At 42.6% G+C, this 12,483-nt stretch overlaps 1 protein-coding gene across 1 annotated transcript; it reads right to left on the bottom strand.

Annotated features, from left to right (window-relative positions):
- Window positions 1–8,699: 8,699 nt before the first annotated feature.
- On the bottom strand, window positions 8,700–12,102 carry LOC134384511 (liprin-alpha-1-like). Its single transcript, XM_063106059.1, is given in 3 exon segments — window positions 8,700–8,909; window positions 8,911–11,009; window positions 11,271–12,102. Coding segments are annotated over 3 exon segments (3,141 nt in total).
- Window positions 12,103–12,483: the final 381 nt, after the last annotated feature.

Below are 12,483 nucleotides of genomic sequence, written 5' to 3'. Positions count from 1 at the left end.
GGCAAAAGACTTGAATAGACATTTCTCCAGAGGTGATATGCAAATGGCCATGCGCACATGAGAAATTTCTCAACGTTACTAATCATTAGGGAAATGCAAATCAAAACTACAATGAAATACCACCTCACATCCATTAGGATGGCCACTACCAAAAACCAGAAAATAACAAGTGTCAGTGAGGATGTAGATAAATTGAAACCCCGGTGCACCACTGGTGGGAATATAATACGGTAAAGCTGCTGTGGGAAAGCTGTATGGCAGTTCCTCAAAAAATTAAAAATAGAATTACCATATGATCCATTAATTCCACTTCTGGCATTGTATATATATATATATATAATGAAAGCAAGTTCTCAAAGAGATATTTGTACGCCCACGCTTACAGCAGCATTATCTACAATAGCTAAAACGTGGAAGCAACCCAAGTGTCCACCGACTTATGAAAGGATAAGCAAAATGTGGTATATAAATACAATTGAATATTAATCAGTCTTATAAAGGAAGGAGATTCAGACATATGCTACAACATGTTAACCTTAAGGACATGGTGCTAAATGACATAAGCCAGTCATAAAAAGAGTAATACTGTATGATTCCACTTATAGGAAGTACTTAGAGTGGTCAAAATTGTGGAGTCAGAAAGTAGAATGGTGGTTGCCGGGGGCTGGTGGTAGGGGAAATGGGAAGTTATTTTTTAATGGTTATAGAGTCTCAGTTTTACAAGATGAAAAGAGTTATGGAGATGGATACTGGTGACTGAACTGTACACTTAAAAATGGTTAAGTGGTAAACTTTATATTTTATGTATTTTACCACAATAAAAAAATTGGAAAAATCAATTAATGCAATTTATCATGTTAACAAACTTAAAAAGAAAAACCGTATGATCATCTCAAAAGATGCAGAAAAAAAAAAATTTTTTACAAGCCCAACATGCATTCTTCACAAAAAATCTCAGCTATGTAGGAATAGACGGAAACTTCCTTAACCTGCTAAAGGGCATCTACAGAAAGCCTGCAGCTAACATCATACTTAATGGAGAAAGACTAAAAGTGTTGCCCCTAAGATCAGAAACAAGACAAGAATGTCAGATCGCATCACTTCTGCTCAGTGTTATACTGGAGGTTTTAGATAGGGAAAGAAGGGAAGAAGGGAAGGAGGGAGACAGGGAGGGAGGGAGGGAAGTAGGAAGGGAAAAATAGAAGAGCAAGGAGGAACACTTAAAACAAGTTAAATATGCTGTAAGAGATATTTTAACACGGATGTGGCGAGTTGGATTGGTCCTTCTAGGCCAAGGCTCTAAAATTCAATGATTTACTGAAGTTTATTTTACTACAGGATAAAAAAAAATGTTAAAAATTGGGGGAAAAAGAAAAAGAAAAACCACTCATAGTCCACTACCCCACCACACCACTATTAACATTATGGGCATTTCCAATGTGCGTAACTTCCGTATGGGTTTGCACTCAGTCCTCCTCCGTGAGACTCAATATCCATGTTGACAGCAGATGTTGAATAAATATCTAGAGACAGAGATGGGATATTTTTTGGACCATGAATTGCTTTTGATGCCTTTTCATAGATTTCATGTACAAAGCCAGGTATTATTTAAGGCTGCATATCTGCAACTGTTTATTTACATAAATTGCTAACTTACTATCCCTTTATACTCTAGATTTTAGAAAAAATTTAATATAAAATATTTAAGAAACTGGAATATATCTTATAAGCTAATGTATATGGTATATAATCCACAAACTAATATATTAGTTTAAATATTACTAATAAAATGAATGCCCATATACCCAGCACCCACCTTGAGAAACAGAACATGACCATTAACTTTGAGGCTTAAGGCCCTCTGTGTGTCCCTTCTCTTCTCAATGCTTTGCTCTACTCCCCAGAGATAAGCACTAGACTGAATTTTGTGTGAATCGGTCTCTTAATTTTGCTTAGAACTTTACCTCCTGTGATGATTAATTTTATGCATCAACTTGGCTAGGCTAGGATGCCCAGTTGTTTGGTCAAACCAGTCTAGATGTTGCTGTGAGGTATATTTCAGATGCAATTAATATTTAAATCAGTAATTTTGAATAAAGAAGGTTACCTTTCATAATGTGGGTGGACCTCATCTGATCTGTTGAAAGCCTTAGGAGAAAAGAATGCGATCCCTGAGAAGGAAGGAATTCTGCCTCCAGACTGCTGTTGGATGCAAGACTGCAACAGCAACTGTTTCCTTTGTCTCCAGCCTGCCAGCCTGCCCAGCAGATTTTGGACTTTCCAGCCCCCACAATTGCATGAGCCAATTCCTTAAAATCTTTCTCTCTCTTTCTCTCTCTCTCTCTATATATCCTATTGCTTCTGTTTCTCTGAAAAGCCCTGACTAATAAACCTCCTAAATATGTACTAGTTTTGCCTGCATTTGACTTTTTTGCATACATACAATTCCCCCATTTAAAGTATACAATTCAATGGTTTTTGGTAGTTATGCAAAATCACCACAATCAATTTTAGTGCATTTTTATCACCCCCGAAAGAAACCTGTCCTCATTTGCAGTCAATCCCATTTCCTCCAACTCTCCCAGCCCTAGCAAAACACTGATCTACTTTCTGTCTCTGTAGATTTCTCTGTTTTAGACATTTCATATAAATGGAATTATACATTATGTGATTCTTTGTGACCTGCTTCTTTCACTTAGAATAATGTTTTCAAGTCCATCCATGTTGTAGCATGTCAGTGCTTTATTCCCTTTTATTGCTAAATAATATTTCACTGTGTGGACATAGCACATTTGATTTATACATTCACCAGTTGATGGACATTTGGGTTATTTCCACTTTGGGGCTATTATGAATAATCCTGCTATATTTGAATTTTATATAATATAAATCATACTTAGAATATTCTTCTGTGACTAACATTTTTGACCATACATTTAGGTTTTTTGAGATTCATTCAAGTTGCTGATTGAAACTATTTTTGAAAATAATTCCTTTTATAAAACTGCACCAAAACCACTCATTTTATTCCACAACCACTAAACAGTACCTCACACTCCATTTTAAAAATACTGCTCTACGGTATGTATCAGGGAGTAGAACCACAGGATCATAGGATTTGTGCATCCTTTCTTTGCTCTACTTTTCAGCAGACTCCTGGGTTTTGTTGCTAATCTGATGGGTATGTTACAGTATCTTTTTGCCTCAGTTTGCATTTTCTCACTCAATCAATGTGATTGAGCGCCAATTCATGTTTGCTGGCTATTTGTCTTTTCTTCTGTTTATTCCCATTTTTTTCCTAGGGGGTATTTTGTTTTGTTTTGTTTTCTAATTGACTTTCAGGAGTTCTGTACATAGTCTGGGTGTCTTTTCTTTCAATTATGTTTTGCAGATGCCTTCTCCAAGACTATAGCTTTCCCCTCCCACTTTCTTTGGATCAGAAATTTTTAAATGACATATAGTCAAGTTTATCAACCTTTTTCATGTGGTTGGTTAGTTTTGTTTAAGAAATCCATCTCTATCTTGGTGTTGTAAAATATTCTTTTACATTTTCTGCTAAAAGGTTAAGAGTATTTGCCTCCACACCATGTATTGAATCATCCTTTCTTTTCTTCCCTTCCCACATCTGCAATGTCACCTCTGTCCATACTTGTATAGGTCTATTCCTTGGCTGGCTATTTTGTTCCACTGGTTTATTTACCTATACCTATACCAATGTCACATACACTTAATCACAGACCTTTATAAGAAGTTCCCTACATTTGTCCATCAGATGGGTATTGGTTATTTGGGGTCCTTCATGCCCATATTTCAGAATCAGCTTATCAGGTATTAGTGGGATTTTGTTTGGGATTGCTTGAATCTATAGATCAATTTATAGATGGATGAAATTGCCACACTTACAACATTGAATCTTTCTCTCCGGAAACATTGTCTCTCTACGTATTTAGGTCTTCTCTTATGACCTTCAGTGACATTCATAATGTTCTCCATAAAGGTCTTGCTTGTATTTGTCTTAGGTATCTTATTTTTGTTGTTTTGTTCTACATGTAAGCTTTAAAGTGAATATACTATATCCTGATTTTGTAAATGGATAATTTATATCACACTCTTAAATTTATGGAAAAAGCTGAGGGAACATCATCTGGTTCATTCTAAATTCTTTTTTATATGATGGAGATCCCTCATTTATGTTCATGCATATGAATAATAAAATATAGTTTTCTAAATACTTTACTAAAAGTATTAGCATCTAATTAAAAGTATTAACATCTCATCTATTCTTGAAACACAGAGAACAGATATTTGTATGCTTTGTGTACAAACACAAGATATACATGAACATTCCTACAATCAGTGAATGAAAAGCTGATCCAGAATGGTAGCCTACATTTTTCTGCTTGGGATCACTGTCTTATACAATACTGTGTAACAGCTTTTTTCTTTTTCTTTCTTTTTTTTTTTTTTGAAACACACTGAAGATTCACATCACAATTCAATGTTTGATTCTCCTTTTGAGGCTCTAACTGAATTAGTATGTCTCTGCCTAGACACTACAGATTGTTTTGTAGGAATAAAATGGTCTCACTCATGATATCAAGTTGGGTAATCAGTACAGCAAGTGCCAGACTGCAATGAATCTGATTAAATACAGTATACTTAGGGGGGATTTTATTTGCTGTTACTTTCCTAGCTTTTTCCCTAGCCACTTTGGGTCTCCACTTTGAGAGTTACCCTGGGTTCGGGGAGAGGACCCGAACCCCATCCCCCCAATCACTGTCTTCCTGCAAGGCCAAGACTTTGGGGGCTTGAGGCTCTTTCTTTTTCCTGGGGCAGTTTCGAACCCAGTGTCCTCTCTCCTTACAGTACACACATTGATCCTTCGCCAGGGGTTCCTTTTTATTGCCTGGCACCATTTTATTGGGCTCCCTAGTCTCCCTAACTGCAGTGGCCAGAAGTTTGTGAAAATTTTTTTCTTGGCGCTTTTCTCTTTTTATTTCCTTTGCTTCTTCTGACTCTCTGTTATGATAAACCTTTTCAGCCACCTGCACTAATTCTCTTAATGACTTATCTTGCAACCCTTCCAGTCTCTGCAGTTTCTTCCTGATGTCCCTACTAGACTGGTCAATAAAAGCGACTGTCACTGTAGCCTTATGCTCTTCACTACCAGGATCATACGGGGTGAACCGAAGGAATGCCTCCATGAGTCTCTCCAGGAATGTTGATGGAGACTCATCGGGCCCCTGAGTTATCTCTCTTACCTTAGTCAAATTGGTGGGGCGTTTTACTGCCCCTCGGAGACCTGCCATGAGAGCCTGGCAGTAGACCTTCAGGTGCTCCCTACATTCTGCCGAGTTGAAGTCCCAGTTTGGTCTGATTAACAGGAACCCTGCATCTATAACATCAGGGAGGAGGTTAGGTCCCCCATCGTCTCCTGGCACATTCTTTCGAGCTTCCAAGAGGATTCGTTGTCTCTCCTTGGTAGTGAACAGGACCTGTAGAAGCTGCTGGCAGTCATCCCAGGTGGGCTGATGAGTAAATAGGAGAGATTCTACAAGGTTAGTGAGACCCTGGGGGTTTTCAGAGAAAGAGGGATTCTGAGATTTCCAGTTGTAAAGATCGGAGGAAGAGAAAGGCCAATACGGTAAGGGCTGGTTGCCCTCTTCATCAGGGGGCCGTAAGCCCGCAGGGGGGAGATAGGAAGAGCATCTGGAGGGCCCACTCGTTTACTGCGTGTCCCCTGAGCAGGCCCTCCCTCGGATTCATTTTCTGGTAGGTCCTCCTCTGGTGGAGCGGACGGCCAGGCTGCCTGTGATCGGAAAGAAGGATTGGGAGGGAGATGGGGGTCAGGAAGAAGCCAGTCCGGGCCGGTGGACGGCAGGACCTCCGGTTTCTTTTTTACTTCTTGGAGAGCAGACACAGCCATTGGACCTGTTAAGGGAACAAAGGGACGGACCCACGGAGGAGGATCCGTGACTAAATCTTCCCAGACAATGATATAACATGCATGGCCTAGGAGATTTTCAGAATTGAAAATTTTTCTTTTTACCGCTTTGATCAATGGCAGAGAGAAGGGACCTTCAGCAGGCCATCTGAGCTGGAAAGCTGGCCACTCCAAAGAACAAAGTGTTACCCATTTATTCTTTCTAACCGGCACAGACAAATCATTAGCTCTTTCCTTCACGTCATTCCAGTATTTCAGAGTCAGGCTCAAAGGGGTTGAGACAGTCTGCCCCATGTCGCCCCAGAAAATCGTCAGTCCCCACACACACACAACCAGACAGACAAAAAACAAAACACCGATGCGCCCCTGCCTCGAGCGCCACAACCAGATTATCAGAGAACTCGGGAGGGGTCCCTTTCCTAGAGATCTCCCTTGGAGGCGAACGTGTTCGTCTCCTGCAGAGGAATCTGGAGCGTCCTCCAGGACTCCTGTGGCTGCGGCGTGCTGGCACGTCTGCCCCACTGCTTGACCACTACAGATGGCTCCGCTTTGGAGCCACAGAAAATCTAAAATCAGACCGGTGATTCCGTCCTGGAGCCACCGAAACCAGATTATAATAGACAGCTTACAGCCAACAACAAAAGAAACAGACACAGTCAGACAGACAACCGCGGTACCAGCTCGAGCGATCCTCCGTTCTCTAGTCTTTGGTCCCAGGGAGAGCGAGCTGATCCCAGACGAGCCCCCAAAAATGTAAGACCCATGTACCAAGCACAAATCCTACATGCCGAAGTGGCTCACCTCCCCAAGACCACAAGAACAGGACCACTGCAATCAGCAAGAGGGATTTTATTTTTCCATCATGCTGGGATGCTTTGCCTTTCAGAAAAGCCCCCCCAGTTTACAACGCAAGCACTTTTTATACAGTTTTTCTTGAAGAGATCTTTATGACAGGATGAGTTGTCGGTTATCAGTGGCACCCTTGGATTTATGGGCAGACTCTAGCAGGCTTGTACCCCGGTAGATCTGTGGTGCCTTTAGATTTACAGGTGGCATTTAGTAGGCTGGTAACCCTGATAACAGCACTTCTTTCAATCGTATATCATCCTTGGTGCCTGGCAAGGAGGCTTTTAGATAAGGAACCAGCCTGTCCGGGGGACCATGGGGTGGGCATGCCCCTCTTGGAATGTTTAGTGTACTTGGGCCCCCTGCTGCTTAATAGCCCCTTAGAAGCTGCTTTACATTTCAACAGCCCCTTAGAAGCTGCTATACATAAAATGCCTTTAGATATGTTTCCCCATATTAGCAAGCATTTGCAGAAGCGAATTGCACAGGTTAAAGCATTTGCAGAAGCAAATTGCACAGGTTAAAGCTATACTAGCAAATTGTGCAGGTTAGAGCTATATTTTTCCATTACTAAAATCCCACAAAATCTTCTACCAGTGTTATGAAGTGTGATTCTCATTGGCTGGGAAATCAACGTGTACAGCAGATCCCATTGTGCTCGGTTCCTACCCTCTCTTTCTATTCTTCAGCTACACAGTTCTTCAAGTCTCTTTAAAATTCATGTTTGGCTCTCTGCCACCTCAGGACCTTTGCCTCCGCTGTCGCCCCAGAGTCTTCCCCCTGCTGACGCCTCCTAACCCTTACGATCCCAGCTTTAGCTTTATCTCCTCTGGGAAGCTCTCCCTGAAGCCTTGGCCAGGTTAGCTCCCTCTGAAGTTAAATGCTTCCGTGGGGCTCAACTTCCCTATTCTGACAGTCATCACATAAATAATTAGTTTTTGTAAATATAAATAAAGAGTACTCAATAAATATCAGTTTAATTAGTGAATTAATTCTACCCAGGAGTCTGTTTTCTTAGAAGGAAAACCTTAGAAGCTGCATTAGTAGGTTGCACACGTTGCCATCTGAGCATGTCTTCCTTCCTCTATGGGCCACTGCAGTGGGTTGGAAAAGGCTCATGCCCTGTGGTTCTGCATATTGCCAAGGGTGCCTGAGGTGGACAACACAGTTCTAGTTGTCCCCTCGGCTGTCTGGTTTGGACTCCTGCCCCTGGCCACCTACTCCCTGTGCTTACAAGATTTACACCTCCCCTTGAGACAGAAGTTTTGCTCTGTAACCCACCAAAGATGACTGTAAGAGGAGATCCTGTCCTGGCTTATCTCCTTCCTGAGTTTAGATTATGTCACAATCTTAATCTTTCCATTTGGTTTCTGAAATTGCTTTTTTAGTCTTCACATTCAAGAATCATCTCTTGGAGTTAATACTTTTAAAAAAATTTATTTTATTTTATTTATTTATTTTTTTCTTTTCTGTAATGGTTTATCATTAAAAAATTAAACAATAATAATTACAATAAATGTATAATTTACAAAAGCCCTATATTTGTCCATAGGATTTATACATATAAGCATTACAGTACATTCATTTGAAAAACTAAAATTAGGTATAAGAACATGAATTGATATGAAAGGATATTTATAGCATGGATAGACAAGAAAAAGTAAGTAACTATATAAATGAAGAGTCATAAGTTTACATAAATATAAGAAGCATTAAATTCTAAAATATTTTCTCGATGGTATTCATGAATTTTTCACTAATTAAAAACTCTGTAATAAAATATCTTAGGGTCCATATAACAAGTATTAAGAGATTAAAGATTCCATTGCATTCTAAAATGTGGTCTTTGCTGGATTCAAAATGCTGCTTAATCATGTGTAGAAGTAGTGTGGGTAAACAGCAGGAGGCTTTAGCAGGAGTAAATCCTGACTGTGGGAGAATCCAACCTCTGTGTTCCTGACACACTGCCGTCCATCTGCATGTTCTTTGGCTGCGTGGAGGGTGAAGACATAGAAGAAGTAACCTGCAAGTTTGCAGAGAGAGTCCCTGCTGATGCAGCAGCTAAGCCATGAATGTCCTCTGGTCTAAATTTTTTTCTCCATGAAGGTGCTCTCCTAAATGCTTTTATCATCGTCCTCATCAAACCTTCTGTCAGTCCCCATGAGCAAAAGGTTGTTAAATTCTCTTTGTAAGACAGCACGAGCCTGTGTATTCCGCGTTGGGATCCGTAACAATAGCGCCAGTGCGTTGAAGTCAAAGGTTTCATCTAAGGCCAGAAGGGCACCGTGAACGCCACTCCCTAAAAGATTGTTTGCATATGCTTTAAGGCCAATTGACAGGATCCAGCGAATCACTCGATCATTGCTCCAAACAAGCACATCTTTTACTTCATGCTGACTTTCTTCTCTTTTTCTTTCCAGTTCTTTTCGGTCATAGTTTAATCTTCTCAGGCACATCATTCCACACTGGAAACTGTTTCTGTGGAAACCGTCGACCATTTTCAGCTGCCCGCGGAGGTCCTTCTTGGTCAGGTGGTCCAGCATCCTGGCGTCCACCAGGCACTGCATGAAGTAGCTGCAGTACTGAGGGAGGCCCAGGCTGGGCAGCCACTCGTTCCCAATCCACTCGTGGTTCATGTCCCCATATGCGAGTGTCGTTCGTGACGTGGGAGGAGCAGACGGGCTGGTAAGAGACATGATCTCTTGGATGGCCAGCCTCAGCTTCAGCCTATGCAGGGGGTTGCTGATGCCGATCTCACGCTTCATCTCGGTGTCCGACAGGGTTGACATGATGGCCCCGCTCTTCACGTTGGCTCGGCAGGCAGCCACATACCAGCCGGGCATCCCCACCCAGAGCTCCAACCACACAACTACAGTCGGCCCATCCCACTGGGCAAAAGGCAAACCTTGTCTTCGGGCTTCATCGAGCAATTCATGCTTTTTTGGAAGTTTACGACTTTTTTCAGCCTGTCCTCCCAATTTGCTCAGTGACAAGGCATCTTGAGATGCATTATCTGTCTTTGAAACACCAGGGTGTCGTAATGATTCTTTGCCAGCTTGTCCAGGTCGGCCCTTTTCTTTCTTGCCAAACAAGCGGCTGATAGAGGACTTGATACCCTTCTTCTTTGGGGCTTTGTGGCGCGAGTCCTGGCTGCTGTTACTACTGCTGGGATTGCTCACGGGACCGTCCTGGGAGCCTGTCGAGTTTCTCACGTCCATGGCGTCCTCATCTTCACCATCAGACACATCGACATCGCTCTCAAAAGCTTGTGCTGCATTTGCTAAGACACTAGCCTGTTGGGCACGTTCCCAATCCTGTTCATTAACAGTTTGTACCTTGGAAGGCTCATCCCGTAGAGCAGCTAGGCGGCCTTTCTGGGGGCGCCGCAACACTGCACTGGTGCTGTAGGAATCTGTGTGACTGTCTGCCACAGGGCACCTGAAATCTGGGACACTGCCCAAGTGGGGTCGGCCATGATGAAGTGAAGCACCTCTTAGTCTCATTTGGTCTAGTTCAGCCCTCAATGCTTCAATGATTAAGACCAGCTGATCCTTATCATGTTGTGTATCTTCCAATTGCTTTTTTGCATTTTCAACTTCTCCTAACAGAGAATTCTTTTCTTCTAGAGCAGCCATTCTCTCTTTCAGATGAAGCTGGAGCCTCTCATTAGATTCTGAAAGAAGCTTGTCAACAGTGTCTGATAAACTTTTATTATGCTCTTCATTCATTTTTTCTCTCTGCCTTGCCCGCTGCAGTTCTTGGTTCTTTTCCTCCAGCTGCGCCTCCATCTGTCTTAACCTTTCTTCAGTGTTGCCCTGTCTCTCTTCAGCCTTCGAGAGCGCTGCCACCCTCTGCGCCAGCTCCGCCTCCACCTCCGGGAGTGTCTCGGCTTTCCTCATGGTCTGCTGCAGCTTTTGCTCCACTAATTCCAGCCGTTCCTGTAACTGGTGGTTTTTATCCTCAGTCTGGCGATGCATAGAATCTTTGTTTGCAATTTCGTTTTCAAGTTTATCCTTGAGGTCATGCACAGACATGGCTTCACGCTGTGCAGCAAGGGAGCATTTTTCAAGAGTAGTGATTCTCTCTTCCATGTCTTCCTTTTGGACCATGGCTTCACAAATGTCCCATTGCAATTTCGTGTTCATCTCCTCAGATTTGATCAAGTCTTCCCTGGCTGTGAAGAGATCTTCCTCCAGCTCTGCCACGTGACTGATTCTCTCTGCCATGTCTTCCATTAGGGCCATGGCTTCACGCATGTCCCGTTGCAATTTCGTGTTCATCTCCTCAGATTTGATCAAGTCTTCCCTGGCTGTGAAGAGATCTTCCTCCAGCTCTGCCACGTGACTGATTCTCTCTTCCTTGTCTTCGTTTCGGGCCTTGGCTTCACGAATGTCCCTTTGCAATTTCAAGTTCATCTCCTCAGATTTGATCAAGTTTTCCCTGGCCGTGTAGAGATCTTCCTCCAGCTCTGCCACGTGACTGGAGAGCGCAGCCAGGTGCTCTTTCATTTGGCTCTGCTCCCTCAATTGCTTGTCTATGACTTCCTGGAGCTCTATTACTTTAGCAAGGTCCTCCTCGTAGCTTAACGAACCATCAGAAGATCTCTTTCCATTCGTGCTCGGGGTATTTTCTTGTTCATGGTTCATGTCAAGTGCTCCATCTGTTAGTGTTTTTTTCTGCTTATTCCATTCTTTAAGAATCATTAGCTCTTTGTGTGTGGCACCTAATTCTTCTTCTAACAAACCACACCTTTCAAGTGCTACTCGTAATCTCTCTCTCATCTTTTCATCCAGAGCTTTGTGGTGCTCAAACAACGACTTCAGTGCTTTGAGCACTTCGACTTCGCTGGACACACCTGCTGGAGACTGTGCCTGTCTCTTCACCACGGTCATCCTGAGAGACCTCTCGTGCCTAGAGACAAGGCATTCCAGATGTTCTAAAAGCAGCCTGGTGTTGTTCCTTTCTGCTTTCAGTTCAGCAATTTCTTCTTCCCTTTCAAGGAGCTCCTCCCTGCATACATTCAGTTCCTTCATAAGTGCAGCAAACTCCTGTGGAAGTGCAGTTTTGACCTGTCTCTGCAAGGAATCTCTTTCATGACCAACATCGTGTAATTTCCCCTGAGTTAATGCCAGCGTTTCTTGAGTCTCTCTAAGAGTGTCAAGAAGTCGGTCCCTTTCTTCTAGCATGGAGACCATCAACTGTTCAAAATGAGAATCTGCGTCTGCCTGTGAAGGGGAGCTGGATGCATGGCTCCCACTTCCTCCTGGGGAGCCTTCAGCTTCACTGATGGTTGGCATCACCTCACGCATCATCTGCAAATGAAAGACCCAGACTAGAATCATTAAGAGCAGAATACAGGTTCCCGTAAATCTGCAATTTCATAAGCATCTGCAGCTAATAAATGAAAGGTTCACAGCCTCTTTATTCTCAGATCTGTTACACTTTGTATGCAAATAAGTTGGGAAAGCATCCACCGGCAAATACTAAGTGCAGGAACACACACCATGAAGATACTCACAGGGACAATAACCCTGTGAAGGGGTCAAGACCAGAGGACTGTCCCTCACATAAAGAGCAAACCCAGCAGTATTTTGTTCGCAAAGCTGTACTTTTTAGTTGTTGAGAACAAGTGTGCTTCAGGTACCTATTTTTCCAACTTCCCGGTGGGGGCAGAGCAAGTCAAACACACACGC

Source organism: Cynocephalus volans, chromosome 8 (genome assembly GCF_027409185.1).
Source record: "Cynocephalus volans isolate mCynVol1 chromosome 8, mCynVol1.pri, whole genome shotgun sequence".
Classification (NCBI taxonomy): Eukaryota; Metazoa; Chordata; class Mammalia; order Dermoptera; family Cynocephalidae; genus Cynocephalus; species Cynocephalus volans.
The sequence above is the reverse complement of the archived record's forward strand: the minus strand, read 5'-3'. Positions and strand labels throughout refer to the sequence as shown.